The sequence below is a fragment of the Theropithecus gelada genome, chromosome 1 (assembly GCF_003255815.1).
Source record: "Theropithecus gelada isolate Dixy chromosome 1, Tgel_1.0, whole genome shotgun sequence".
NCBI classification, from domain to species: domain Eukaryota; kingdom Metazoa; phylum Chordata; class Mammalia; order Primates; family Cercopithecidae; genus Theropithecus; species Theropithecus gelada.
In genome coordinates, this window is record NC_037668.1 from 137,516,632 (window position 1) to 137,543,912 (window position 27,281).

At 56.6% G+C, this 27,281-nt stretch overlaps 1 protein-coding gene across 1 annotated transcript; it reads left to right on the forward strand.

Moving 5' to 3' along the window:
- Positions 1-26,930, forward strand: WNT9A (Wnt family member 9A). The gene is made up of 4 exons (XM_025357367.1): positions 1-177; positions 22,797-23,053; positions 23,919-24,181; positions 26,378-26,930. The coding sequence occupies exons 1-4, from the start codon at positions 83-85 to the stop codon at positions 26,858-26,860; spliced, it is 1,098 nt and encodes a 365-aa protein (XP_025213152.1). The 5' UTR covers positions 1-82; the 3' UTR covers positions 26,861-26,930.
- Positions 26,931-27,281: the final 351 nt, after the last annotated feature.

A 27,281-nucleotide genomic window follows, 5' to 3' on the forward strand; every position in this document is an offset into this window, starting at 1 on the left:
CGGGCGCTATAAGAGGGCGGCGGCCGCGGCGCGCCCTGCGCGGAGCTGGGAGCGCGATGGTCGGCCGCCGCGGTGCGGCAAGATGCTGGATGGGTCCCCGCTGGCGCGCTGGCTGGCCGCGGCCTTCGGGCTGACGCTGCTGCTCGGCGCGCTGCGCCCTTCTGCCGCCTACTTCGGGTAGGTGCCTTCGGCGGCCGGCGCGCACTGGTGGGCGGGGGCGGCGGGGCCGGGGCCGGGGCGGGGTCGTCCGGAGTCCCCGAGGCACCCGGGGTGGCTGGGCCGGGGCGCGGCGGGGCCGCCTGGTTGCCTGGCGCTGTTTGTTTGCGGCGCGCGAGTCGCTCCGTCCGCGGCGTGTCACGGGTAGAGAGGCGGGTGGACCCGTCGGGCTTGCGCTGGGCCGCGGTCCTCCGTGACCGCAGAGTCGTCGTCGTCGTAGTCGCCGCAGCCGCCGTGAGCCGGACTGCCTCGCGCTTAGGGACTGGGATCAGGTCCCGGCTTCCTTGGGCCGCCCTGTCCTTGCCAAAAGGCTGGAGCCTGAGTCCTCAGCCCCTGGCCATCGCCCACCTAGCAGCTTCCCTCCTTTCTCTTCTCGAGAAGTTAATTTAACAATAACAAAAATACGTACAAAATCCAGATGTTCCTCTTTCTGAGCCCCAAACGGGGAGAGAGAGAGAAAGAAAGAGAGAGAGAGAGAAACCCTCCAAGCTGGAGGAATTTATTTATTTTTTGCGCTTTGCTTCTGACGCTGTGGCCCGGGCCCCGGCCCGCGGTAGCGCGTCCATGGGACCTGGCCGGGAGCGCAGGGCCCTGCCGGGGCGTCCCGCGGTGTCACTGCCGGTGCTCGCGTGTCTCTGCAGCAGCGCTTTGCGGGGCTGTCGGCGCGTCTCTCTCTTCCTTTCTTTCCCTTCTTTCTTCCCTCCCCCTTTGCCAAGTCTGGGATGCCCAGTCCAGCGACCTTTACAGGGACCCTCGCTGCGTTTTGGGCACGCTGAGGTGCAGGGTGGCACCGTGCAAGGCAGCGCCCCGGGCCTCCCCGCCACCCTCCCGCCTCCTACCCCGAGCGCTGCCCCGGGAGCCCTGGCTGGCCTTCGGATCCCAGTCCCCGACCTGGACGCCCTGGGCCCCTCCCTCGGCCGCCGCCCTCCACTGGTCACCTGTTCCCGGCCCTCTGGCCTGAGCGCCAGCGCGCGGCGGGCTGGCCGGCAGAGGGCCCCGTTGGTCCAGGAATCTGGCACCCGCCCGGGCAGGGAGAGGCCGCCTGGGCCGAGGAGCCCTGCAGGTGTATCCTGTTCTCAAAGAAAATAAAATATTTTCATGGGAAACTTTCCCTTTGTGTTTTTCTTTCTCCCCCTTTCTTCTCTCTGTTCCTTTCTTCTGGGTCGTCTTCCAGGGTCAGCCCGGTGTCTCAGTTCCCTGGGGCCCCCACCCGCAGCCCTCTCCTGGCTCTGACTGTGGGTACGGCCCTGGGCCTGGGCTGGCACGCCACGGCACGCCATCTGTGCAGCCCGTAGCCTCACCCGGGAGGGCAGGAGGGAGGGCCACAGGTCCGCGGTGAGTCACCGTGGCCTCGTCAGCCAGCTGTGCTTCCCTGCTCTCCGGCCCAACGGAGGCTCTGCTTCTGGGGCTCGGGACACACCCTAGGCTTGTCCGGGCTGCAGCGGCTTTGTCCCTGCTGTGATCCGATTCCTGGAGAGGGGGTGGGGCTGGGTCCTGGCCTCTCCTTCTCTGACCTATCTCTGGGGTTTGTGCTCTGGAGAAGGTCAAGGGGCTCTGCTGCTTTGTGTGTGTGTGTTTCAGCTCTCTTGCAGACAGTTAAGTCCAGGCTGGTGCCAGGCGCATAGCAAAGACTTAAGTGCTGTTGTGGCTTCTCTGGCTAGGCCCCTTGGCCCTGCTTCTTGGCTCCAAAGGACCCATCAAGGGAGGATTCCTGAGTCCTGAGGGCAGCTCTCTATGTAGCTGCCCTGTGGGAAGTCCAGAGGGCAAGCGTGCTGCCTTTGGTGACAGCTGGCATTGCAGAGGGCAGCTAGGACTCTGTTTGATGGATGGAGAATGAGTACCTTCCTGAACCAGGGGCTGGGGGGCATCCTGGGTCAGGGCAGGCCAGGCTCCATCTGGACTGCTAGAGGCCTTGGGCCCCCCTTAAGTCAGTTCCCAAGGTTGGGCTGGGGAGGGGAAGCAGGGCACAAAGGGCTCCAGGCTGGGTTGTGTGGAGGCCTCTCCTGCTGGTTTGGGGCTGTGGCTCCTGGCCCAGCAAAGGCAGGGGGTGGCCCAGGGCATTAAAGGCCAGGTGGGGCTGGAGCTGGAGAGGGGCTGGGGTGGCCCTTCCCAGCTCCAATCCAGGAAGCAGGGAGAAGGGGCTGGGATCTAGGGCCGTTTTCTCCCTTCCCCCTCTCAAAAGCTCTGCCTGGCACGGAGGCTCCCGGGCAGGAACGCGGCTCCAGTTACAGCTCAGGAACCCGGAGAGGAGAGGCTGGCCTGGGGGAGGGTCACGTGGACCCATGGGAGCCCTCCCTGCCTGCTCCCTGAGCTGCAACCCAACCCTGGCTGGCGTCCGCTGCCCTCCTAGAAGCCTCTGGCCACCAGGCTGGACCCCCTGTGGGGAAGAGGCTCCCCATTGGCCTGGCCCTGCACCTTGGCATGGCTAGCAGGTGGCGTTTCCATCTGGTTCTCCCATAGCTGTGTCCCTGTGCCTCCTCACTGGCCTGGCCCCAAGCCCTTCTAGACAGAGGGGTAAGCAGGAAGGCCAGCCTGAGGTCATAGGAAGGGCTTGGGGTGCAGACTCAGACCCTTTCCCCGAGGTTACTGTAAGAGGGTGGGCCTGGTGGTGGTCTGAGAACGTGGTTTGTCCTCCATTGGGAGGCCTCTCTCGATTCGCCCTTGCTGGGTTGTGGTCTCAGCTGAGATGATAGTTCCGGATTAGACGCCAGGACTGCTGCTCTGCTGGGCTCAGACCCTCTGGATGTGGAGTCAGGGCTGGGCCTGGGCCTGGGGGCTGTTCCTGCCCAGCGGCGCTTGGACCTCCACCTCTGGCTGCTAGGCTGCCTGGCTCCCTGGCACCTTGCAGCCCTTTCCTTAGGGGTCCCAGGCTGGCTCAGGATGAGGGCTGAGGCTTCCCACTGGAGTTCTTCTTTAAAGACCCTGAGGCTGTTTTGTGGTGATGGCCCTTGCAGTTTACATCACTCAGGAAACATTTGCAGGCTACTTTGGAGGGCATGATGGTAGGAGGCCAGGCCCTGCCAATTTGCCCCCTTCTCTGGGCCTCAGTAGCCTGGAGGCCTGCCTGGAAGAGGCATGACCAAGGCAGGCACTGAGGGATTGTTGAGGTGCCCCCGGCCGTGGCCCCAGAGCCAGCCATTGGGCTGGAAAGGTGCTTGGAACTGGTCCAGAAGCCAGGCTGGAGGGAGTGACCACTGTGAATTGGGCGCCTGGTGGGCCTCAGGGCTGGCCGAGGATTTTTGTTATTGGCTGTAACTCACGTCCTGTAAAATCCACTCTTTTAGTATACAGCCCTGTGATTTTGAGTACCTCATTCACCAGGCCGTGCAGCTCTTACCACTGTTTAATTCCAGAACATTTTCCTCACCCCAGAAACCTCATACGCATTAGGCAGTCACTACCCGTTCCCCTCCCCCAGTCCCTGGCAACCACTCGTCTGCGTTCTTTCTCCACGGGTCTGCCTGTCCTGGACGTTTCCTAGAAATGGAATCCTATGCTGTGTGGCCTCCGCGCCTGGCTTCTCTCACTCAGCATCGCCGTTGTAGCACGCGTCAGTATTGCCTTCTTTCTTACGACTGAGTTAGACTCGACTGGAAGACTCTCCGAGAGACTTTTTGACCCGTTCATTAGTTGACGGACATCTGGATCGCTTCCGCCATTTGGCTATGATGGATAATGTTGCTGTGAGCATTGGTGTGTGGGGTTTTGTGTATGTGTGTGTTTTCAGTTCTTGGGGTACTTACCTAGAAGCGGAGGTACTGGGTCACATGGTAACTCTGCATCTGCATGTGATGTTTTTGTTTTTGTTTTGTTTTATTGAGACAGGGTCTTGCTGTGTCACCCAGGCTGGAGTACAGCGATGTGATGAGACTCATTGCTGCCTCCACCTCAGAGGCTCAACCATCCTCCCGCCTCAGCATCCCAAGTAGCTGGGACCACAGGCACAAGCCACTATTCCTGGCTAATTTTTTTTAATTTTGTTTTTTGTAGAAACAGGGTTTTGCTGTGTTGTCCAGGCTGATTTTGAACTCCTGGGCTCAAGTGATCTCCCACCTCAGCCTTGCAAAGTGCTGGGGTTACAGGTGTGAGCCCCCACTCCCCGCCTGCATTTAGGTTTTTGAGGCCCTGCCAAACTGTCTTCTGGATGCAGCATTTTACATTTCTGCCAGCAGCGCACAAAGGCTTGTTTCTCCACTTCCTTGCCAACACTGGTTTTCTGTTTTATTTTCTACTGCAGCCATCCTAGTGGGTGTGGAATGGCACCTTGTGTGGCTCTGACTGCATTTGTCAGGTGGCCAGTGGCGCTGAGCATCCTTTCATGGCCTCATGGGCCATGGGTCTTCTTTGGAGAATGTCCATGCAGCTCCTTTGCCTGTTTTTAGTGGGGCTGCTTGTCTTTCTCCTGTTGAGTTATGAGAGCTCTTTATATATTCTGGATCTCTCCTTGGACTGAGGAGAACCTTGTCTCTAGAACTGTGAGCCCGTGGGTGCTCTTACCCTTGCACAAGGAGCAGGTGACACCCTGGCAGCCCTACTGGGTGGGTGGGGGCAGCCAGGACATCCCCTGTTTCCTGGAGCCTGGTGTGGGGCAGTTCTGGGTGCTCAAGGGACTCTCAGAGGAGGCTACGGAGAGGCTGCTGTCACGGGTGTGGGGAGGGGGTGTGTTTCTCACATTAGTGCCAACATCAGACCCCACAGGGTCAAAGAGGGAGGCCGCCAGCTGTGGGCAGGACATGCCCTGCCTGGTCCCATGGCTCTGCCTCTCTGTGCACCAGGCCTGGGGTACAGCTGGCTGCCTGGTTGAGGGGCACCTATGGGTCCCTGGCAGGGCTGGAGAAAGAGGAGTGGGCCTGAGGTGTGGAATCATGGGGCTGTGTGGTGGGCAAGAGAAGCCTGGGAAGGGGCTGGCAGGAAGATGGGGTCTGGGGTGACCCCTTAGCTGGGGCCTGGGTCAGGTGCTCTGAGCACTGTGGGCCAGAGGGTTTGGAGCAGCTGAGAGCTCAGTCTTAGGTTTGGGCAGGTGTTGTCCTGGAGACCCGCCCCCTCCAACAACTTAGGACACCCCAGGAAGCACATGAGGCCTGGCATCAGGAAGAAAGGCCACACAGCATGCTCTGGAGGGCCAGAAGGGCAGGGAGGAAAGGGGCCAGGCAGCTGCCTTGTTTCGAGAGATCGTGGAAGTGGCTCAGTGGGGCAGACTTCAGCAGAGGGCTGAGGGGAGGGGCCCTGGGGGCCAGGGAACTCCCTGGGGACTTCTTAGCATGGAGAGGAGAGGACAGGGGCAGTGGAAAGTGGGGGCATTTCTCCAGGACTCCTGGCCTGTGACCCCAGTGGCCAGTAGAGGGACCCAGTTACCTGGCTCCTGGACAGTGGGGCCGTAAGTGAGAGGGTGTCAGCCTGATGGCCCCTGCAGGCGCTGGTGGCCTTCCTCCCTCCTGCTCTGCACCCAGGGGCCTCGGAACCACCAACCCCTCCCTGCCCCACCTGCTTAGGGATCCTGGCTCCCTGGAGGGTGTGAAGGGTGTGTGGTGAGGACGGAGCAGCAGCGCCTGGCCTGCCACAGCTGAGGGAGCAGATGTCCTACCCACAGCTGGCAGACGCGTGGATGGGGAGACAGCTGGCCTCATCTTGCTCCCGCCCTGCTGCAGGCTGCAGAGGGCCCCAGTGCCTGCCGTAGCCTGGGACCCTCCGCCGGCTGCTTGGGTGGCCCGGGCTAGGGGTGCCCTGCTCTGGGGTTTGGCCATTGAAGAAGCGTGTGGGTGACTCTTCCCCTAGGAAAGAGCGCACAGGCACGGATACCTCCCGGAGGCTCTGGACACCCGGGCAGGGAGGAGGTAATGCCTGTGGGAGGGTGGGGGCTGTGGGAAAGCGACATCTGTTGACAGGCCTCGGTCACGCCACCTGATCCTGGCTGCGGCACGGGCTCCCTTTGTGCATTGTGCTGGGTGGCGGGGTCAGGACCAGCACAGTTGTCTGGGAGCGGGGTGGCACCCACAGGAGTGTCTGGGACTGGGGACTGAGCCAGACTCCCAGAACCCAGAAGGCCGGCCACGAATGGGGGTTCCGCAGACCCCATGCCTTCTGGCTGGAAGTTGACCTCTGATGGGGCCGACCCCTGAGGGTCAGGTGAGGCCCTTAGGGCACAGCAGTGCCATCTCCCCTGTGCTCCCAGGGCCTCTCCTGTTCCTCGAGGTCGGCCCGGGCTGCCGCTTCTTGCAGGAAGCCCAGTGACTGCCCAGATGCCTCCTTCTCTCCCTGCACACTCAACTCTCGGGTTGGCCGGGAGGGTCCCCATGGAGTCTCCTCAGATGCATCCTTCTCTCCCTGGTTGCTCAACTCTGGGGTCAGCCAGGAGGATTCCCTTGTGTTCTCCTCAGATGCATCCTTCTCTCCCTGGTCACTTAATTCTGGGATTGGCCAGAAGGGTCCCTGTGGGGTGTTGTCCAAGCTGTATTCTGTGTTCCCCCCTACCCCAAGACTCCCTCAAGCCTGAGGCTCTCTCTGCCAGGTAGATCTGTGTCACTCATTCACCTGACAGCCCAGCCCTGGGTCCTACAGGACTCTGACTCTGGCAGGGCTATGTCTGCACTTGTGGCCAGACGTAGTGCAATGCAGACCTGCCGCTGCCAGGCTGCCGCACCTTCCCGTGTGTGGATGGTAGGCCAGGTGTTGATGGCCACACCAGAGCAACCATGCGGAGTGCAGCCCTGGCAGGGATGTGACCCTGGTTTTCCTTCAGGGGTCATATTCAAGCACATCCATGGGCCAGGCCGGGCAGGGTGGCAGGTGGCTGGGGACGGTCTAGCTGTGCCCGCTGACCTGGGTGGCACTGGGTTGCCCCAGCTCCATGACCTGCAGCCTGGGCTCTCCCTGGAGCCTGTCCCCCTCCCGGCATGGTCCTGGCTGGCTGGGCGCCACTGCCCGCCAGAGGAAGCCCAGCTGTCCAGCTGGCAGCTGCAGCACCTCAGGACCAGTGGCCGGACGGGATGATGGAAAAAGGCAAGCCGCAAGCTGCGTTTGTTTTTTTTAGCGATACCTGAGGTCAGTGCAGCCAGGGGAAGTGGGCTGGAGGTCTGGCCCAGGAGGAGCCACTGCCAGAGCCTCCCAGAGCTGGAGAACGTCAGGGCCGGCGTCCCTCCTGGCCAGATGGGGACAGAGGCGGCAGTCCTGGGGTCACTGTGGGGTGGGGAGAGGAGCCAGGTGGACTTTGGGATGCCCCCTCTGTGATACCCACAAGGAGAGTGAGCTCCAGAGGGGATGACAGTGTGGGAGGTGACACTGGTGGCCGCTGGAAGGTTGTGTGGCTCTCCCTGTCCTTCTGACCAGTTGTGTGGGTCTGCGGCTGTCTGGGAAGGCCATGGGGGGCTGTGGTCACTGAGCACAGAGGCCTTCTGGAAGCTTCTGCTCTTCAACTTTCCCCCAGGGGTCCCGTGCGCAGCCTTGGTTTCCTGTCTTGCAGCCCACAGACCAGCTGTGCCCCCTCTGGGGTCCAGGGTCCTGCCCCAGAAAAGGGCAGTCAGCCCAAGTGGCCTGGGGGAGCTGGGCTGGCCTCTGTGGTCTGGTTTGGGGGACCTCATGGGTGCTGCAGACACAGACAGGGCAGGGCTTATTCCAGGGGCTGCCGTGGGACACGGTGCTTTCAGCAGGGTGGAGGGGGGGGTGTTTCTGTCAGGCCCGAGGATTCCTTGCCTGACGGGCACCTGGGCATCTGCACGGGCCATGCTTGCCATCCCTGAGGCATGTGCCCCACTTCCTCCTGGGTGCAACTGGGCCCTGGTGGCATTGCAGCCCTGAGGGACACAGTAGACGTGCTTAGGCTGGAAGCTGGGCTCGGGCTGGGTTGATTTGCAGACCATGGGGAGGGTGGAGAGTTGATCTCAGCCCCGGTTTCTCAGTGCTAGAATTTGTTTTGATTTTGTTTCACACAGAAATTAAATGCTGTCTGGCAGGACTGAGGTTTTGCTGGCGGGGTGTTGTGGCTTCTGGAACTGCAGTCTCCTCTCCCTCCGCCCCAGCCTGGGGAAGAGAGCTGGGTCCCGGTCAGAGTGGCCAGACGTGCTGGCAGGAGGCAGGGAGGTCAGAGGCCAGCCTTGGTGATGTGTGCTCCCTCCGCAGGATTTCTTGTCTATTGTGCTGGGAGCTGGAAGGAGCCTGTGACTTTAGGGACTGGGTAGTATGTGGTGGCTATCCCTGTGTGTCTCGGGTTCTCTCTGGGGACAAGGCCCACTTGGCTACCCTCAGGCACAGGGCAAGGTGTCTGAGTGTCTGGGTCCTCCCAGGGTGGCCCGATCCCCAAGCAGCCAGGACATGGGAGCATCAGGCCCAGCCTGAGGAGTGGGGGGACGTCCCCAGACTCAGCACCATGAGTGCTAAGCTCCGTTTCTGTGGGGCTGGAGAATGGTCTCCACAGAGCTTCTGTAGGGGTCAGTGCTGACCACCCTGGCCAGCCTCCAGGGCTCAAGGAGATGGCCAGGTCACCACTCCTCGGAGCCACCTCCCCCATGGTCCCTGAGACCAGCAGTGTCTGCAGCCCCATCTGCAGCGTGGAACTGTTCTGTGTGCCCTGTGGCATGGCAGCTGCAGCCACGTATGGGTGTTGAGAGATCTTCCTTCTCTCCAGCTGGCCTGTGTCCTCCTGCATGGCTGCACCTGGAACGATAGCCAGAGGTGGGAGGTGGCTGAGGCTTGAGGGGTATGGGTGTCCCGTGGAGCCATTGTCATCTGGGCCCTTCACTAGGGAGAGCAGTCACGAACTGGTGCTGCCTTGGGCCTGGCAGGGGTGTAGTCAGGTCAGAGGCCGCTTTCAGGTCCCAGCCCTGCCTCCGCACTCACGGGCTGCACGGGCCACCACACTGTTTAATCCCCTGAACCTCGGTTTCCTGCCGGTGTAGCAGAGTCAAAAACACACTCACCAGGTAGTTTAGGACATGAAGACACGAGACACTGGAGAGCATAGATGCCTGTTTTCAGCAACAGACCCACAAGACTTAGAGGCTTTTCTGCTTGAAACAACTAAAGCTGAATTTTTACATGGATCTGATGTGTGTACATGCATGTATATGTTTGTGTGTGTGCATGTATGTGTGTTTGGGTTTGGATGGACATGTGCATGTGTGTATACATGTATGCATATGGGGGGGTTTTGTGTCTGCACGTGCTTATGTGTGCATCTCTATGGGTTTATGGGTTCATACGGGTGTGTCTGTGTACATGTGTGTATGGGTGTGTCTGTGTGTACACATGTGTGTATGGGTATATCTGTGTGTATGGGGGGTTTGTGTGGGTATGTTCGTTCCTGTGCATGTGTGTATGCATGTGTCTGTGTATATGGGTTTATGGATTCATATGGGTGTGTCTGTGTGTGTGTAAGGGGGTTTATGTGGGTGTGTTTGTTCCTGTACATGTGTTTATGTGTGTGTCTGTGTGTATGAGTTTGTATGGGTGTGTGTATGGGTATATCTGTATGTGTGTGTATGGGTTTATGGGTTTGTATGGGTGTGTGTGTACACGTGTGTCTGTGTGTATGGGTGTATCTGTGTGTGGGGGGGTTGTGTGGGTGTGTTTTTGTCTTTGTGCATGTGTGTGTGTATATTTAACTTTATAAGTGTCAAAGAGCTGATGAAATGGATAGATGGTGGGGATCCCTAGAAATAGCAAGAAGAGATGCTGAACAAGAAAGCGTGAGGTTGGTTTGGTCTCATGGGATGAGGGTGCATAGTAAAGGCCAGGGTCCACTAAGGAGAGAGTACTCAGAGGAGACCCTCCCACAGCCCCAGGTGGCCCCCAGGGCAGGGCACAGCCACCATGTGTGCACCGAGGTCTGAGTCACTGGTGTGGTCCCGGGCCCTGGCCTCATGCTGGATTTTGGGTGGCTTGACTCTGGGACTGCAGATGGCCCTAGAAGCCTGGCTGGTGTGCACATAATGAGATCCTTTCCAAAATCTGTGCTAGCGTCCTGGGGCTGCTGTCAGGCACCACAGACTGGCTGACCTGAAATGAGAGGACTTCTGTCTCAGGTCTGGAGGCCAGAAGTCTGAAATCATGGCATCCGCAGGGCCATGCCCCTCTGGAGGCTTGAGGGGAGGGTCCTTCCTGCGTCTTCCAGCTGCCAGTGATGGTTGTGAACTGTGGGGCTCCTTGGCCGGTGACTGAGCCACTTTATACCCTGCCTCTATCTTCACGTGGCCCTCTCGTCTGCCTCTCTGTCTTCTCCTTTTTCTTATAAGGACAGCCTCCACTGGCTTTAGAGCCCACTGTGTCTGGGATGATCTTGCCTTGAGATCATCCTTATCTCAGTTATTTCTGCAATGCCCGTTATTCCACATAAGGCCCCTGACTGAGGTTCTGTTAGACACATTTGGTGGGCACACCATTCCACCTACTGTAGTACCTTTATCCTCTCCTTCAACTTGTTTCTGCCAACTGTTTCTTCAGTACAGTGAGCAGCCTGGGGTCAGAGCTAACCAGGCCTGCACAGAAACACAACGGGGGCCTCAAAAAGACAGCTGCAGCCCAGGAAGCAGAGCAGCGGTGCTGAGTGCAGCAGCTCTCCTCGCTCCTCCATTAGGAAGGAAGACACTTGGGGATGGCTGCAAGGCTCAGAAAACCACAAAGACTGACCCAGCAAGTTTGGAAAAACCAAATAGAGCTAGAGGGGGAAAAAAGTAAGTAATGGACTGATTTAAAAGCAGATTAGAAACAGCTGAAGGGAATTAGCACACTGGAAGATAGGTCAGAAGAAATTACCCAGAGTGTATCAGAGAGGCGGTGAGATGTCAGACAGAGGGCAGGACACCTCGGCGACATGGGGAGGCCATGCCGGAGGTGGCTGAGAAGGGCGCAGGAGTGGGACAGGGCTGATATGTATGAGGGGAGAGGATGAAAGTGTTCTGAAATTGAATAAAGATGTAAAGAAGATTCCAGAAGCCCAGTGTCTTCCCAGGCAGAAAGTAAAATAAGTTCACCCTGGAACATGACACATTAGAAGCACACAGCATGCTGAGCACAGTGCCTCAGGCCTGTGATCCCAGCACTTTGGGAGGCTGAGGGAGGAGGATCACTTGAGTCCTGGAGGTGGAGGCTACAGTGAGCCAAGATAGCGCCACTGCCCTCTGCCCTCCAGCCTGAACAGAGCAAGACCTTGTCTCAAAAAAAAAAAAAAAAAAAAAAAGAGTGGGTGCAGTGGCTCATGCCTGTAATCTCAGCACTTTGTGAGGCTGCGGTGGGTGGATTACCTGAGGTCAGGAGTTTGAGACCAATCTGGCCAACATGGTGAAACCCCCATCTCTACTAAAAATACAAAAATTACCTGGGTGGCCAGGTGCAGTTCCTCAGGCCTGTAATCCCAGCACTTTGGAAGGCCAAGGTAGGTGGAACACGTGAGGTCAGGAATTTGAGACCAGCCTGGCCAATATGACAAAACCCGTCTCTACTAAAAATACAAAAAAATTAGCCAGGCGTGGTGCCAGGTGCCTGTAATCCCAGCTACTTGGGAGGCTGAGGTAGGAGAATCGCTTGAACCCAGGAGGTGGAAGTTGGAGTGAGCTCAGATGGCACCACTGCACTCTGCACTCCAGCCTGAGCAACAGAGCAAGACTCCGTCTCAAAAAAAAAAAAAAAAAAAAAGAAAAAGAAAAGAAAAGAAAGAAAAGAAAAAGAAAAACTGCACAACATTGAAGACAGAGAATCATAAAAACTGTCTGAGAAAGCAGAATACAGATGAGGCGCGAGGACACCAACAAGCTGGCACTGACCTCAGGAGGCAGAGGCACTGCTGCATAACAAGATGCAGGAAGGAGTGAGGGCAGAGCATGGGCTCTGAAGGTGCCATGGAGGGAGTGCTGACTGATAAAACAGTGTCTTGTTGGGCCCCCAAACGGAGATAAAACACGCAATTAGTGCATAACTCAGGGCGGGAGTGTTGATGGGAATGTGTTCTCTGGCCCTGTGCTGCCCAGGTAGAGAAGGCACTGACCAGCATCAGGCTTAGGTAGGTCACAGACACATGGTATAGCATTGAAGGTGACCGTGGAAATTACAAAAAAGACTATGCAACTTCAGATGAGCAGAGGGAAAATGTGGAATAACAAACAAAACAAAGCAAAACAAAAAACCCAAAAAGAGGAAAAGAGGATGAAAAAACCCAGGACAGGCATGGTCAACAGAAAGGATGAGACAAGAGGGTAAACTGAGGCCCCAGACCCTAGGAGATGAACTGCTCCAGGCGAAAGGCTGGGTTGATTGGAGTGTGGTTAGGGGCTTAGTCTAATTTCCCTGTAAGAGACACTCCAAGGATGGAGGATATAGAATGTTAGAGGAAGGGAGAGAACTCACCAACTCAGAGGGCTTAGGGCACAGAGGGAATCTTGAGAGAAGAAGGACGAGAGGGCCAGATGGTGAACCGGGCTCTGCAGCATGACCTGAGTCTGTGACTTGGTCTCTGGCAGCCTGAGATTGTGACTCAGGCTCTCTATGGCAACCAGAAACCTAGGCTGTTACTGGGGTTACAGTCCCCATTATAGTGAACCGGAGCTGTGACTCAAGCTCTGTGTGTGAACCAAGTCTGACTCAGGCTCTGTATAGTGAACTGAGGCTGTGATTCAGGCTCTGTATGTGAACTGGGGGTGTGATCTGGGGTCTGCTTGGCAACCTGAGGCTGTGGCTGGGGCCACAGTTTCTGTCTGCTATGAACAGGGGCTATGACTCAGGCTCTGTATGGTGAACTGGGGCTGTGACTCAGGATCTGTATGGCAAACTGAGCTGTGACTCAGGCTCTGTATGGTGAACTGGGGCTGTGACTCAGGCTCTGTATGGTGAACTGGGGCTGTGACTTAGGCTCTATGTGGTAAACTGGGGCTGTGACCCAGACTGTCTATAGTGACCTGAGTCTGTGACTCAGGCTCTCTATGGTGACCTAAGATTGTGACTGGGGTCACGGCCCCTACTATGATCAGCTTGAGCTGACCTGAGGCTATGACTCAGGCTCTGTATGGTGAACTAGAGCTATGACTCAGGCTTTGTAGAGCTCCCTGAGGTTGTGACTCAGGCTTTGCATCATGACCTGAAGTTGTGACTGAGGCTGCAATTTAGGAGCAACTGAAATGATAACAGTGATAGCTTTAAGTGTGCATTTTAGAACAGGAGAGAAACTAGAACGCACAGTACTGTTGAGAAGCTAGAGAGAGAACTGCAGGCCAACATGAAAGGAAATAGAAGGAAGACGTTGGAAATAGTGCCAACAGTAATTACATAAGAGTAGACATGCCGTAGAGATGACAGCTCACTTCTTGGAAATATCTGAGACTAAGCCAGTAAAGATGAGGCTCATTGGATTAGTTTCCTGTCTAGGGGAATCCCTACAGATTCTTTGGACAAAAACAGGAGAAAGCAATTAACAGAATCATGACAATAAATCTGAAAATTTAGGTGAAACTGGCAAAACCGAAAAAGAAAAGTAATAGAAACTAAGTCAAGATACAGAAATATTCATTAATCCTATAATAATTAAAGAAAATGGGGCATTGAGAATATAAAGTGCAGCCACATTGGAAAACATCTGAGTCTCCAAGGGATTAAGCATAGAGTTTCCCTGTGACCCAGCAGCTCTACTCCCAGGTGTATACCCAAGAGAAGTGAAAACATATGTCCACACAAACACATGTGTGAATGTTCATAGCGGCATCAGGTATGAAAGCTGGAAAATGGAACAACCCACGTGCCTCTCAGCACATGAATGGATGAGCACAACATGTTCCGTCCACACGATGGAATAGGATTCACCCTTAAGAGGAGGGATATTCTGACACAGGCTGCAGCCGGGATGAACCTTGAGGACATTGTGCTGGGTGAAATAAGCCAGCCACAAAAGGTCAATGCTGCGTGATTCCACTTAAATATCCAGGATAGGCAAATCCATCAAGACAGAAAGCAGATCAGGGCTGGGGAAGTTTCTGAGGAGGTGGCAGGCCCTGCATCTGACTGTGGTGATTGTTGCCCGTATTGGTGAATACACAGTGAATCTTGCAGTGGGTGAGTTTGTGGTGTGTGAGCTGCAGCCTGACCCTGCTCCACTGTGCTTGGCTCTGTAGTGCCATTGCATGTGGAGGGTTAGTAGCAGCCCTGCCACAAGCACATCCTTTGGGGCCATTTTTCCAACAGCGTGTGCTCACTTGCTGCCTGTGTGTCACATTTTGGTAATTCTTGCAATATTTCAAAATTTCTCATTATGATTATATCTGTTATGGTGATCTGTGGTCAGTGATCATTGCTGTTGCTATCGTCTTATGGGGTGCTGTGAGCCATGCCCATGTAAAACAATAAACTTAATTGATAAACGTTTTATGTCCTCATTTCTCCACCGACAGTCTATTCCCCATCTCTCTCCCTTTACCCAGGCCTCCCTATTCCCTGAGACACAAGAATATTAAAATTAGACCAATTAATAACCCTACGGTGGCTTCTAAGTGTTCAAGTGAAAGGGAGAGTTGCACATCCCTCACTTTAAAGCGAGGAATGATTTAGGTTAGTGAGGAAGGCATGTCCAAAGCCAAGACAGGCTGGAAGCTGGGCTATAGTTAGCCAAGCTGTGAATGCAAGGGAGTTCTTGAAGAAAATGGAAAGTGCTACTCCAGTAAACACACAAACGATAAAGTGAAACAGTCTTATTGCTGATATGGGGAAAGTGTGAGTGGTCTGGATAGAAGACCAAACCAGCCACAGCATTCCCTTAAGCCAAAGCCTAATTCAGAGTAAGGCCCTAACCCTCTTCAGTTTTATGAAGGCTGAGACAGGCCAGGAAGCTGCAGAAAAAAAGGTGGAAGCGAACAGAGGTTGGTTCACGAGGTTTAAGGAAAGAAGCTGTCTCTGTAACATAAAAGTACAAGAGCTGTTAGAGACGCTGCAGCAAGCTGTCCAGCAGATCCAGCTAAGATCGCTGATGAAGGGGGCCACAGTAACAACAGATCTTCAGTGGAAATGAAACAACCTTCTACTGAAAGAAGATGTTATCTGGGACTTCCATAGCTAGAGAGGAGAAGTCAATGCCTAGCTTCAAAGCTTCAAAGGACAGGGTGACTCTCCTGATAGGGGCTAATGCAGCTGGTAACTTTTAAGTTAAAGCCAGTGCCCATTCACCATTGCAACAATTCTACAACTGTTAAGAATTATGCCAAATCTACTCTGCTTGTGCTGTAGAAATGGAATAACAAAGCCTCGATGACAGCACATTTGTTCCCAGCCTGGTTTACTAAATATTTTAGGCTCACTGTGGAGACCCACTGCTCAGAAAAAAAGATTCCTGGGAAGTATTATTGCTCATTGGCAGTGTCCTGTTCACCTAAGAGCTCTGGTGGAGATGTGCCAGGAGATATATGTTGTTTCCATGCCTGCTAACACAACGTGCATTAATTCTCCAGCTCACAGATGAAGGAGTCATTTCAACTTTCAAATCTTATTATTCAAGACATTTCATAAGGCTACAGCTGCCACAGACAGTGATTCCTCTGATGGATCTGGGAAAAGTCTATTGAAAACCTGCTGGAAAGGATTCACCATTCTAGATGCCTTAAGAACATTCATGATTCATGGGAGGTCAAAACAGCAATACGAACACGAGTTTGGAAGATGTTGATTCCAGCCCTCATGGATGACTCTGAGGGATCCCAGACTTCAGGGGAGGAAGTCACTGCGGATGTGGTAGAAACAGCAAGAGAACGAGAATTGGCAGTGGAGCCTGGAGATGGGACTGAATTGCTGCAGTCTCATGAGAAAATGTGAATGGATGACGAGTTGCTTCTTATGGATGAACAAAGTGGTTTCTTGAGATGGAATCTACTCCTGGTGAAGGTGCTGTGTACATTGTTGAAATGACAACAAAGGATTTAGAATTGACATCAATTTAGTTGATAAAGCAGTGGCAGGGTTTGACAAGAGTGACTCTAATTGTGAAAGCAGTTCCACTGTGGGTAAAACGCTATCAAGCAGCATCACCTGCTACAGAGAAGTCTTTCATGAAAGGGAGAGTCCATTGATGTGGCAAACTTCATAGTTGTCTTGCTTTAAGAAATTTCTGACTGGGCGTGATGGCTCACGCCTGTAATCCCAGCACTTCGGGAGGCCAAGGCAGGTGGGTCAAGAGGTCAGGAGTTCCAGACCAGCCTGGCCAACATGGTGAAACCCCGTCTCTACTAAAGATAAAAAAAAAAAAAAAAGATTTCCACAGCCACCCCAAACTTCAGCAGCCACCGTGCTAATCAGTCAGCAGCTACCAGCATGGAGGCAAGACCCTCCCCCAGTGAAAAGATGACAACTCAATGAAGCTTAGATGATTGTTAGCCTTTTTCAGCAGTCCAGTGTTTTTAACTAAAGCATATGTATTATTTTTAAGACATAATGCTGTTGCTCACTTAATAGACTATAGTGTAAGCATACCTTGTAGAAGCACTAGGAAACCAAAAAACTCATGATTTGCTTTATTCTGACCTTCTCTTTATTGCAATGGTCTGGAACCAAAGCTACAACATCTCCAAGGTGTGCCTGTATGTCTCAGTAAAGCTGTTCAGAAAGAAAGGAAAAAAGAAACTGGATCAGAAAGGAAATCTTTTTGCCAAGAATAGCTCAGTCCTTAGATGGCTTCATGGCCAGTTCTTCAGAACAAACAGCTAAGAAGACACAATTCTAATCTGATACAAACTCTTCTAGGAAAGTTGAACAGAAGACCTCTCACATAGGCAGGCACTGAAACTCAGTGGGAAGAGCTAGAGAGAAGAAAATCACAAACGCAGATGTGAAAATCCTAGGAAGACACTATCAGAAGACATCCAGCCCCATAGAAAAGAATGGAGCCCATCCTGGCCAGGTTGAGTCCAGGAAGACAAACTTCCACAGAACATTGGTCAGTTTCTGTAGCTCACTGCAACAGTGAGGCTGCAATGAGCTGTCATTGTGCCACCCCACTCCAGCCTCGGTGGCAGTGTGACACTTTTCCTCTAAAAAAGCGAAAGGAAGGAAGGAAGGATGGAAGGAAGGAAGGAGAGAGAAAAGTCATACCTCAAAAGATGTAAGGATGACATTTGATAACATTCGATATTTATTTTTTATTATTATTATTTTTTTTGAGACGAAGTCTCACTCTTATCGCCCAGGCTAGAGTGCAGTGGCGTGATCTCGGCTCACCGCAACCTTTGCCTCCCGGGTTCAAGCAATTCTTCTGTCTCAGCCTCCTGAGTAGCTGGGATTACAGGCATGCACCTCCATGCCCAGCTAATTTTTGTATTTTTAGTAGAGGCGGGGTTTCACCATGTTGGCCAGGCTGGTCTCAAACTACTGACCTCAAGTGATCCTCCCACCTTAGCCTCCCAAAACGCTGGGATTACAGGCGTGAGCCACTGCGCCTGGCCCCATTTATGATTTTTAGAGGTTCTTAGCCAACTGAGAACCAAAGGGTGCCCCTGTGGCCTGAAACGGTGTTTGGGCGTCAGGCTTCATGCTGAAATGTTAAAGGCATTCCTCTGAAGATGAAGAACAAGACCAGGATAGCTGCTGCCACCTTTATATAAACCAGGGTGATGCAGGCTGGTTTTTTTGTTAGTTTGTTTTTAGATGGTCTCACTCTGTCACCCAGGCTGGTGTGTGGTGGTGTGTCTGTGGCTCACTGCAGCCCCCACCTCCCGGGCCTGTGCCATTTGCTGAGTGTGGAGCGAGTTCTATGGATTCTGGAAAGGCCATCTGTGTGCCGGCACAACTCACAGCTCTGTGGGGAAGAACACGCTTCCTCCATCTTTGGGTCTTTGCTTGGTCCGGTGCAGCCGCAAACACGCGCAGGCACATGCAGCCCTTGCTGAGCTTATCCACCCACTGCTGGGCTCTGCTTGTCCACTGAGCACACCTGGGGCGTGACTTGGCATGGATTCACATGGGACAGCTGGCTGCTCACGGACCATGTGACACGCCACGGAGCGTGTGGATCTGATGTTCCCAGCTGCTCTCCTGCTGTCTCCAGCACGTTCCTATAACAAGGCTATGTTGAATGGCATGCCGGGAAGGTACAATGCATGTGCAGTCTGTGCTTCCAGAAAGATGTGATTATGTCTGTAATTGTAGGGCATCTTAGTTTACGCAGGCTGCTACGGCAAAACACCACAGCCTGGGAGCTTGTAAAACACAGAAGTATGCTGCTCACAGCTCTGGAGGCTGGAAGGCCAAGGTCAAGGTGTGGCAGATTCTGTGTCTGGTGAGGGCACTTCCTGTTTCATAGACAGTGCCTTCTCACCATGTCCTCACATGGCAGAAGAGGCAAGGGTCTCTCCAGGGTCCCTTTTATTTATTTATATTTTATTTTATTATTATTTTAACCACAGCTCACTGCAGCCTTGACCTCCCAGGCTCAAGTGTTCCCCCCGCCACAGCCTCCTGAGTAGTTGGAACCACAGGCATGCACCACTGCACCTGGCTAATTTTTAAATATTTTATAGAGACCAGGTCTCACTATGTTGCCCAGGCTGCTCTTGAGCTCCTGACCTCAAATGATCCTCCCGTCTTGGCCTCCCAAAGTACTGGGTTTACATGCATGAACCACTGCACCCAGCCTGGGGTCCATAAGGACACTAATCCTGTTCATCACCTAATCACTTTCCAGAGGTCACAGCTCCTAATGCTACCACTTTGATGGTGTTAGGTTTGACCATATGAATTTGGAGAAGACACAAATATTCAGACCACTGCAGTGGTTTATTTTTAAAGTTTCCTAGATATGTCAGTCTGGAATTCCAGCCATGGAAGAGTGTCTCCCTGTGTCCTTGACAATATTCTCATCGGACATTTGATTTGTGCTTATTAATTAACGAAGCATAATGTATCAATATAGTTTTATTTCTTGAGATGGGGTCTTGCTATATTGCCTGGGCTGGTCTCCAGTTCTTGGGCTCAAACAACTCTCCCGTCATGGTCTCTGGAGCAGCTGGGACAGCAGGCAGAGAATGTCTTGGAGTGGGGCTGAGTGTTGGCTCGTGGGTTTGAAGAGCCAGTTGGTTTCCTTCCCTTGGCCTGTGGGTTTATACCCTTTGTCTGTCTTCAATCGGTTCCTTTGTTATTGGTTTATAGGAAGAGATATGCATCCAGACACATACGTGTACAGCGCTGGCCCCTGGTCTGGGGTGTGAGTTGCAGGCATTTGCCCCAGATGTAATTTGTCTCTTGGTCTCTGGACTCTGCGCTGCCTCTTTTTTGTTTTTTGCTATGCAGAGATTTTTATACTTTTAAGTAGTCAAATATATTCACTTTTCGGTGACTTCTGGGTTCTGAGTCTCACGGAAGAAAGCTTCTCTGTTCTGAGGTTGTGTTGGGAACCACTCCTCCCTTCTTCAGCCCTTCTGTGGCTCTGTCGTGTGGCAGACAGAGAGCCCTGCCTGTCAGGAGGGTCTGGGCCTCCTCTGCTGGGCCCAGGCCCTGAGATCGCCTGCCCCGTTCCCCAGCATGCCCTGTAGTGCCTGTGGTCTGCCTGTTTATCCTCAGATCTTTATCCCCTGGCGCTGTGAATCCCTTCAGTTGGCTGCATGTGGAGCCCACCCTGACAATGAAGGAGGCATGGGGCAGGGGTCACCAAGGGTGGGAGAGGTGAGGGGGCAGGAGCTTAAGAAGGCCATGGCCAGAGCAGCACAGAATTCAGTGACTACTCCAGGGAAGGGCGTAGCCCTTGGGCCTCAGGCCATCCCTTGCCACTCCTGGGCTGGGGCCACCCTCCCTCCACACCCTTCTGCCGGTGCTGATGGCCCACCCTGCCCACCCTGCCTGTCCTTGGATCAGGGTCAGTTACCTGCAGCTGCGTTTAGGGAGTTGCCTCTGATAGAGGGGTGTCCTGGGGCTGCCCAGCGAGTCTCCAGGTGCAGCCACACTTGCTGCCCTGCTGTCTGCCTGCTCCAGGAGTGCCCTAGGGAAGGCTGGAGGACTCACATTGTCACTGTCAAACCAGCTGTCAGTGCCCCAGCATGACCAGTGTGGGCCAGGTGGTGGGCCACAGGGAGGGGGCAGGGCAGACTGATATCCTCAGTTACCATTGACAGGGAGGGAGGGGTGGCTCTGGTAGATGGGGCCCCCTCCCCCTCCTCCCCTGCCCTCTCCCCTTCACCCTCCTGTCTTCATCCACTACCCTCCTTCCCTCCTTCTCCTCCCCTCTGCTTTTCCCCTCCCCCACCTCTTCTTAGTGCCCTCCCTCTCCCCTTTCCCTGTCCCCTGTCCACACCCACAGTTGGGTTTTGCAGCTTGTGGAGGGCCCATGCTGACCTGGCTATAGTGGTTTTCTGGGACAGTGGCTTGGGGCTCTTGGGTCCTGACGGGTCCAGGCCTGGGGGGAGGCACAGGTGGAAGGCTGTTGTCCTCCTGAGGGCTGTTCTGGTCACAGCTGTGTCGTTCCATCTAGGGATGGAGGTCTCCACCTGCGAGCTGCCCTTGTGTGTGAGGTGTGGCTTTCCTGGCCCTGCTCCCCAGCCTGCCCCCCGCCCTAGTCCTGCTCTATGTGCCCAGCTGTCCTGGGATATCCCATCTCTGGCCCTGGGGCTTGGAGGTGTCTGTGCATGGATGCCCACAGTGCCACCCCGTGCTCCTGTCCTGACCCCTAGGGCATCTGAGGGGATCTGTGTACACTGCACTTCCTTCCCTCACCCAGGCGTCTCCCAGCCTTAGCCCACAGCAGTGTCCAGGTTTGGAGGACTGACTGGTCCCTCCTGTCCTCCCTGTGGGGCCTGTGCCTCGGGGACCTTGGGGATTTGCTAGAAGGGCCCTTGGGGTCCTCCTCTACCCACTCCCTGGCAACCTGGCACATGGGTGTGTGTCTTGAATCCTGGGCATGGCCTCCCCAAGTGAAGACCCCCCCCCCGTGGTGCCCCTTGGTGGCTCACTGACTGGTGGGGGGGCTGTTGCAGGTCCTGCTGCCTGCAACTCTGGCTCAACTCAGAGGGCTCACGGGGGCTCGGGCTGGCTCTGAGCATCCTGGAGGAGCAGACCCCAGCTTAGGGAGCAGGACGTCAGCTTGGCCGGGCAGGGTATCTCAGCACGCCCACCAGGTGGGTGGCTCCTGTGGAGGGGCTGTGGGGTCCTTCCTGGGGCCTCTACCTGCTCCCTCTGTGGCCTGCGCCTGTGGCCCTGGAGGCAGGTGCCTTTCAGTAGCCTAGGGGTCACCTGTGTGGCCTTGCCTTTGATGGGATGTGCTAGGGAGCCTCTTGGGCCCCTCCCCTCCACACCCCTGGGCAGGAGCTACTCCCTCTGGGTGGGTGGTGGGGTCTAGCAGGGCCATGCGAGGGTGTAGGGGGAGCCTTCCCAAGCTGGCACCCCGGTAGCTCCCAGAACGTACTGAGTCTACTGTTCTCTGCTGAGGTCTGCTGGGGGTGAGTTGGGCAGCATGTGTCCAGTGGTGCTCTCGGGAGGGGCCTCCGAGCCCTGGCCCTGTCCAGGCAGGTGCCCTCCCAAGGGCTGTGGGGCTGAGTCTGGCTTGAGGTGGTGGTGCCTGGGGCCCCTGACAGTCCACCCATGTGGGGACACTGGGCTGGCAGGTCTGACACAGCTGCAGAGCATGCTCGGTCAGTCCCAGGATAGACAGGTGATGTGGGGGCGGGGTCAGGGTTTGAGGTTGAGGACCGAAAGGCCTTGGCTCCATGTGGGCTGGGCCAGGGCGGGGTGTGAGGGAAGCCCTGTGAAGTGAGTCCAGCAGCAGCAGCAGCAGCAGCAGGTGAGCCAGCAGCGGGCTGCGGGGAGGGGGCATCCAATAGGGTGGAGCCGGGTTCCTGGAGCAGTTGAGGTTGGGGATGCATCCTCAGTGCTGGGGGCTGGTGCAAGGCCTCATGTAAAAATGGAGGATGGTGTGTGTCAGCTCAGAGGCCCCCAGGGGTGACCTATGGGGAGGGGTTAGCTGGGGTCTGTCCTGCAAAGGAGGATGTCCAGGCTTGGTGAGGTGAGAAGGGTAGAGTGTCAGAGAACCAAGAGCCACTTCCCAGTGCAACACCCAGGCATTGAGGTGGGGAGACCCCAACCAGAACCTGGGGACATATGCATAGACTGCAGGAGTGCTGGGAAGCTGCAGGGGGCCACAGGACCGTAGACATCCCAGCAGGTCATGGCAGAGGGTAGGGGGACCTCAGGCGGGGTCCTGCAGGTCAGCTGGGGCCGAAGAGAGTGGAGGGTGTGGCAGATGCCCATCAGGCATAGCTTGGGGTTCAGGCTCCGGAGCCTCCTCCCTGCCCACAGCACTAGGCGGGGCTGTCCTCTTTCGTATGTTGTGTTTGTTGTGAAGGTCTTGTCTGTCCAGCATAGCTAGAGTCAGCTAGACTCCCTGAAACTGCGGGGGTTGAGTTGGCAGCAGAGACAGCCCTGTGGTTGCTGCGACCATGCTCGCTGGAGTGGGGGCCATGGATGTGCAGGGAGCCAAGGCCCTTCTCACCTCCCCCTCCCCTGCCTGCTCATCCTGGATTCTTTCTGCCCCTCTCACCCCCGGATGGACATGCCTGTCCCCTGTCCCCTGGCCACCGAGACACCTGGCCAGGCTCCAGCAGGGCTTCCTGGCGCTGGGCTCACACTGGCCTCTCTGTGCCCAGGCTGACGGGCAGCGAGCCCCTGACCGTCCTCCCGCTGACCCTGGAGCCCGAGGCGGCCGCCCAGGCGCACTACAAGGCCTGCGACCGGCTGAAGCTGGAGCGGAAGCAGCGGCGCATGTGCCGCCGGGACCCGGGTGTGGCAGAGACGCTGGTGGAGGCCGTGAGCATGAGTGCGCTTGAGTGCCAGTTCCAATTCCGCTTTGAGCGCTGGAACTGCACGCTGGAGGGCCGCTACCGGGCCAGCCTGCTCAAGCGAGGTGAGTGTGGCCGGCCTGGCCCTCAGGAAGGCCCCAGGCAGAGGCAGCAGCCCAGGCCTGGTCCATGTCCCAAGAGGCCCCTCTCAGGCTGCACTCCTGGGGACACTGGGCCCAGCCTGCCCAGAGCTCCTGGGCCTAGGCCCTGGAAAGGGCAGCCCCTGGACCTCCCTGAGTGCTGCCTGCCCTGCCCTGCTTTTGGCACAGGCACAGTCGTTGCTGGTGGCCAGGGTGTGCTGACTCCGCCTTTGATGGGGCCCTAGGCTGCCCGGTGCTGCCCCGACAGCCCTCGGCTCCTGCCAGATGGCCCAGTGCCCAGGGGGCTCTGCCTGTGCAGACTCTCCTCCTGCCTTCCCACCCTCATGAGGGCTCTCCACCACCTTATTTCAGCCACCCTCCCACCTCGGCCTCCTCCTGCGCCCTCCCAGGGGCTCTCCACCGCCTATTTCAGCAACCCTTTCACTTCAGCTTCTGGAGTAGCTGGGGCTGCAGCCGTGTGCCACCGTACTGCACTAGCTTGTGTAAAAATTGGGGACCCAAGGCCTAGGGCAGGCAGGACTTTCCAATGGCCCCATGGTGAGGCTGGGAGGTTTGAGACCCTGATGGAGACTGTGACCACGGAGCGGGAGCCATGGCCATGACGGGCTCTGGTTTCTCCTCCCAGCCAGCTCTGCGCCTGGGGGACACCTGGGCGCTTCCTACCCTGTGGTGCCCAGGGCATACCCACACCCTGTCCCGAGTGCAGCACCAGTAAAGATGCTCTGGGCCCCCACATGGGATTCATACTCTTGGGGTGGTTTGACTGCAGGACAGTGAAGGGGGAACTCTGGGCAGCCTGGGCTCACTGACCAGCCCTTGCCAATCCCAGGCTTCAAGGAGACTGCCTTCCTCTATGCCATCTCCTCGGCTGGCCTGACGCACGCACTGGCCAAGGCATGCAGCGCGGGCCGCATGGAGCGCTGTACCTGCGATGAGGCGCCCGACCTGGAGAACCGTGAGGCCTGGCAGTGGGGGGGCTGCGGAGACAACCTCAAGTACAGCAGCAAGTTCGTCAAGGAGTTCCTGGGCAGACGGTCAAGCAAGGATCTACGAGCCCGTGTGGACTTCCACAACAACCTCGTGGGTGTGAAGGTAAGTGGGGCGGGGCATGGGGCTGGTGGGGTGGGAAGGAGGGCCAGAAAGAACATCAGGGGGGCAAGGCGGGGCATGGGACTGGCGGGGTGGGAAGGAGGGCCAGAAAGAGCCTCAGGGGGGTAGGGGTGGGGTGCAGGGCTGGGGTCGGGGCTGCAGCAGGGCGGGCAGGCACACAGTGGAGTGGCCTCCGGCAGGAGGGTGGAGGCCGTGCAGTGCCGGCCATGGTCCTGGAACCTCTCATGCCCATAAGGCTCTCTACCCACCAAACGGGGCGCTAGCCATGTTTGCCTGCAGAGGGGCCCCCACGGTCCCAGTGGGGCCACCAGGAGGGTCTCCTTGGTTAGGCGGTCTAACCAGGATCATGGCACTGTGGGCCCCACCTGTCAGCCAGCTGGCAGGCTTGTCAGCAAAACTGGTGGGAGGAAAACGTGACCCCCACAGACCAAGGTGGGACGCATGGTGGGCAGGGGGTCCCAGAGAAGGGTTAGGGGTATGGAACCCACTCACCCGAGTCAGGGGAGTCTCATTCTGCCCCACCAGCCCTCTCTGTGGCCAGGCCTCTATTCTGAGAGACAGAATCTCGACCTAAAGACTTCGAGGTAAAAGGGCTCTCTCCTGAGCCCTTCCAGGGGCCACAGAGAGGGCTGGTTGGGGTAGCTGTTGGGGTAGCTGGCCCAGGGTGACCCCAGCTCTCTGGTCATCCTTCATGCCACCTGCAGCCTGTCAGTGCCCAGGTCCACATGTCTGGGGGAGTCCGGGCTGGACCTGTAACCCCACTCTGCACAGAGCCCCCAGCATCTCTGCAGTTCCTGAACAGGGATGGGCAGGGTTGACACCTCTGTTGGAAGCTGAGGGACATTTCTGCCTCCTGCCCTCATCTTCACATTTGCCAGGCAGGCTGGGAAGATAGAGCCCCAGCCTGGGGAGGGGTGAGGTAATGAGAGCCAGCCCTGCTCTGAGCCCCACTTGATTGAGAAGTCAGAATACCCAATCACCCATTTACTGAAGGATCAGCCTCCCCTGTTTGGGCCTCTTGTGCCTCCTTCCACCTTCTTGGTCAGGGGAGAGCCTTTGAAGGCAGATTCAAGCCCCAAGCAAGGCCCTTTCTTTTCCTTTGTGTATGACCCCCCCCTTTCCCTCTTCACCGCTTTGTAAGAGATTAATGAGAAGTCGGAACATGAAGGGTGCTCCGTTAGCTCCACAGAGCCTGGGTCACCAACATTTTAATTAAATTGGTCCGGGTTTCTCTGCAAAACATCATTAAATGTGACTATGGTTGCCGGGCCAGAGGTGGCTGGATTTCTTAATCCTCCTTGAGCCGGCCCTCCTGGGGGCTGCTGGCGTGGGAGCAGAGCCGCCTGGCTCAGGTCCCACCTGGGAAGGGACCTCCCCACCAGGCCTGTCTTTGCAGGTGGGGGCCTAAGTCCTGGGAGGGGACAGGCCCAGCCAGGCTTCTGTGGCAGCTCCCAGTATAGATTGTAGGTGCTGGCCCTCCCTGCTGTGGGTGAGGGGTGCATCCCGCTCTGGGGCCAGCCTGGACTCTCTCTCATGGTATAAGGAGCTCTCTCTTCCCCAGGAGCCCCTCTCCCCCGCAGCGTGGGCCTCCCTGCTCCTGCGGTGCCTTCACTGGCCTCCCAGCATGCTGACCCTCAGCAACGGTGGGCTGGGGGTCGCATCTGCATGTGCAGTAGCACCTGGTTCCCGATACTAGGGGTAGGGAGGTCACGGTCAGCTCACACATACACCACCAGATGAGGTCACGCTTGTCCTCACCTGTCCAGCGAGCTGTGTGCTGAGAGCAAATATGAAGTCCTGGCAGGACTGGGATTATGGGCATGGGGGCAGAAGGTCCAGCCCCTGCTGAGGGCAGCCCCCGACGCAGGGTGGACATCAGACAGGAGCCTCCCCTTGTGGAGGTGCAAGGGTGGCCACCCTGGGGGCTGAGGTGCCAGCCCTGGAGTCTCTGTCCTGGGCAGTCAGCAGCCCAGAGGAGGTAGGACAGCCCCATGAGCCAGGAGAGTGAGCTGGATGTGAGATGTGCAGTGGCAATGCCTGCCAGCTGGGCCTGGGCCTGAGCCTAGGCCCAGGTGGGGTGGGGGTGCGGGGTCCCTCTGGGGATCAAGGGCAGGGTCTGCTCACTGGGCCCACCTGCACAGCCCTCACACTGCCCTCCCTCCCATGCCCTCCTGCCAGGTGATCAAGGCTGGGGTGGAGACCACCTGCAAGTGCCACGGCGTGTCAGGTTCATGCACGGTGCGGACCTGCTGGCGGCAGCTGGCGCCCTTCCATGAGGTGGGCAAGCACCTGAAGCACAAGTACGAGACAGCACTCAAGGTGGGCAGCACCACCAACGAAGCAGCAGGCGAGGCAGGTGCCATTTCCCCACCACGGGGCCGTGCCACGGGGGTGGGCGGCAGTGACCCGCTACCCCGCACTCCAGAGCTGGTGCACCTGGACGACTCGCCTAGCTTCTGCCTGGCCGGCCGCTTCTCCCCGGGCACCGCTGGCCGTAGGTGCCACCGTGAGAAGAACTGCGAGAGCATCTGCTGTGGCCGCGGCCATAACACACAGAGCCGGGTGGTGACCAGGCCCTGCCAGTGCCAAGTGCGTTGGTGCTGCTATGTGGAGTGCAGGCAGTGCACACAGCGTGAGGAGGTCTACACCTGCAAGGGCTGAGTTCCCAGGCCCTGCCAGCCCTGCTGCACAGGGTGCAGGCATTGCACACGGTGTGAAGGGTCTACACCTGCACAGGCTGAGTCCCTGGGCTTGAGCAGCCCAGCTGCGTGTGGTATAGGCATTGCACACAGTGTGAATGGGTCTACACCTGCATAGGCTGAGTCCCTGGGCTCAGCCCCAGCTGCATGGGGTGCAGGCATTGCACAGAGCATGAATGGGCCTACACCTGCAAAGGCTGAATCCCTGGGCCCAGCCAGGCCTGCTGCACATGGCACAGGCATTTCACATGGTGTGAGGAGTATACACCTGCAAGGGCTGAGACTCTGGGCCCAGTCAGCCCCGCTGCTCAGAGTGCAGGCAGTGCACACGGTGTGAGAAGGTCTACACCTGCAAGGGATGAGTCCCCGGGCCTGGCCAACCC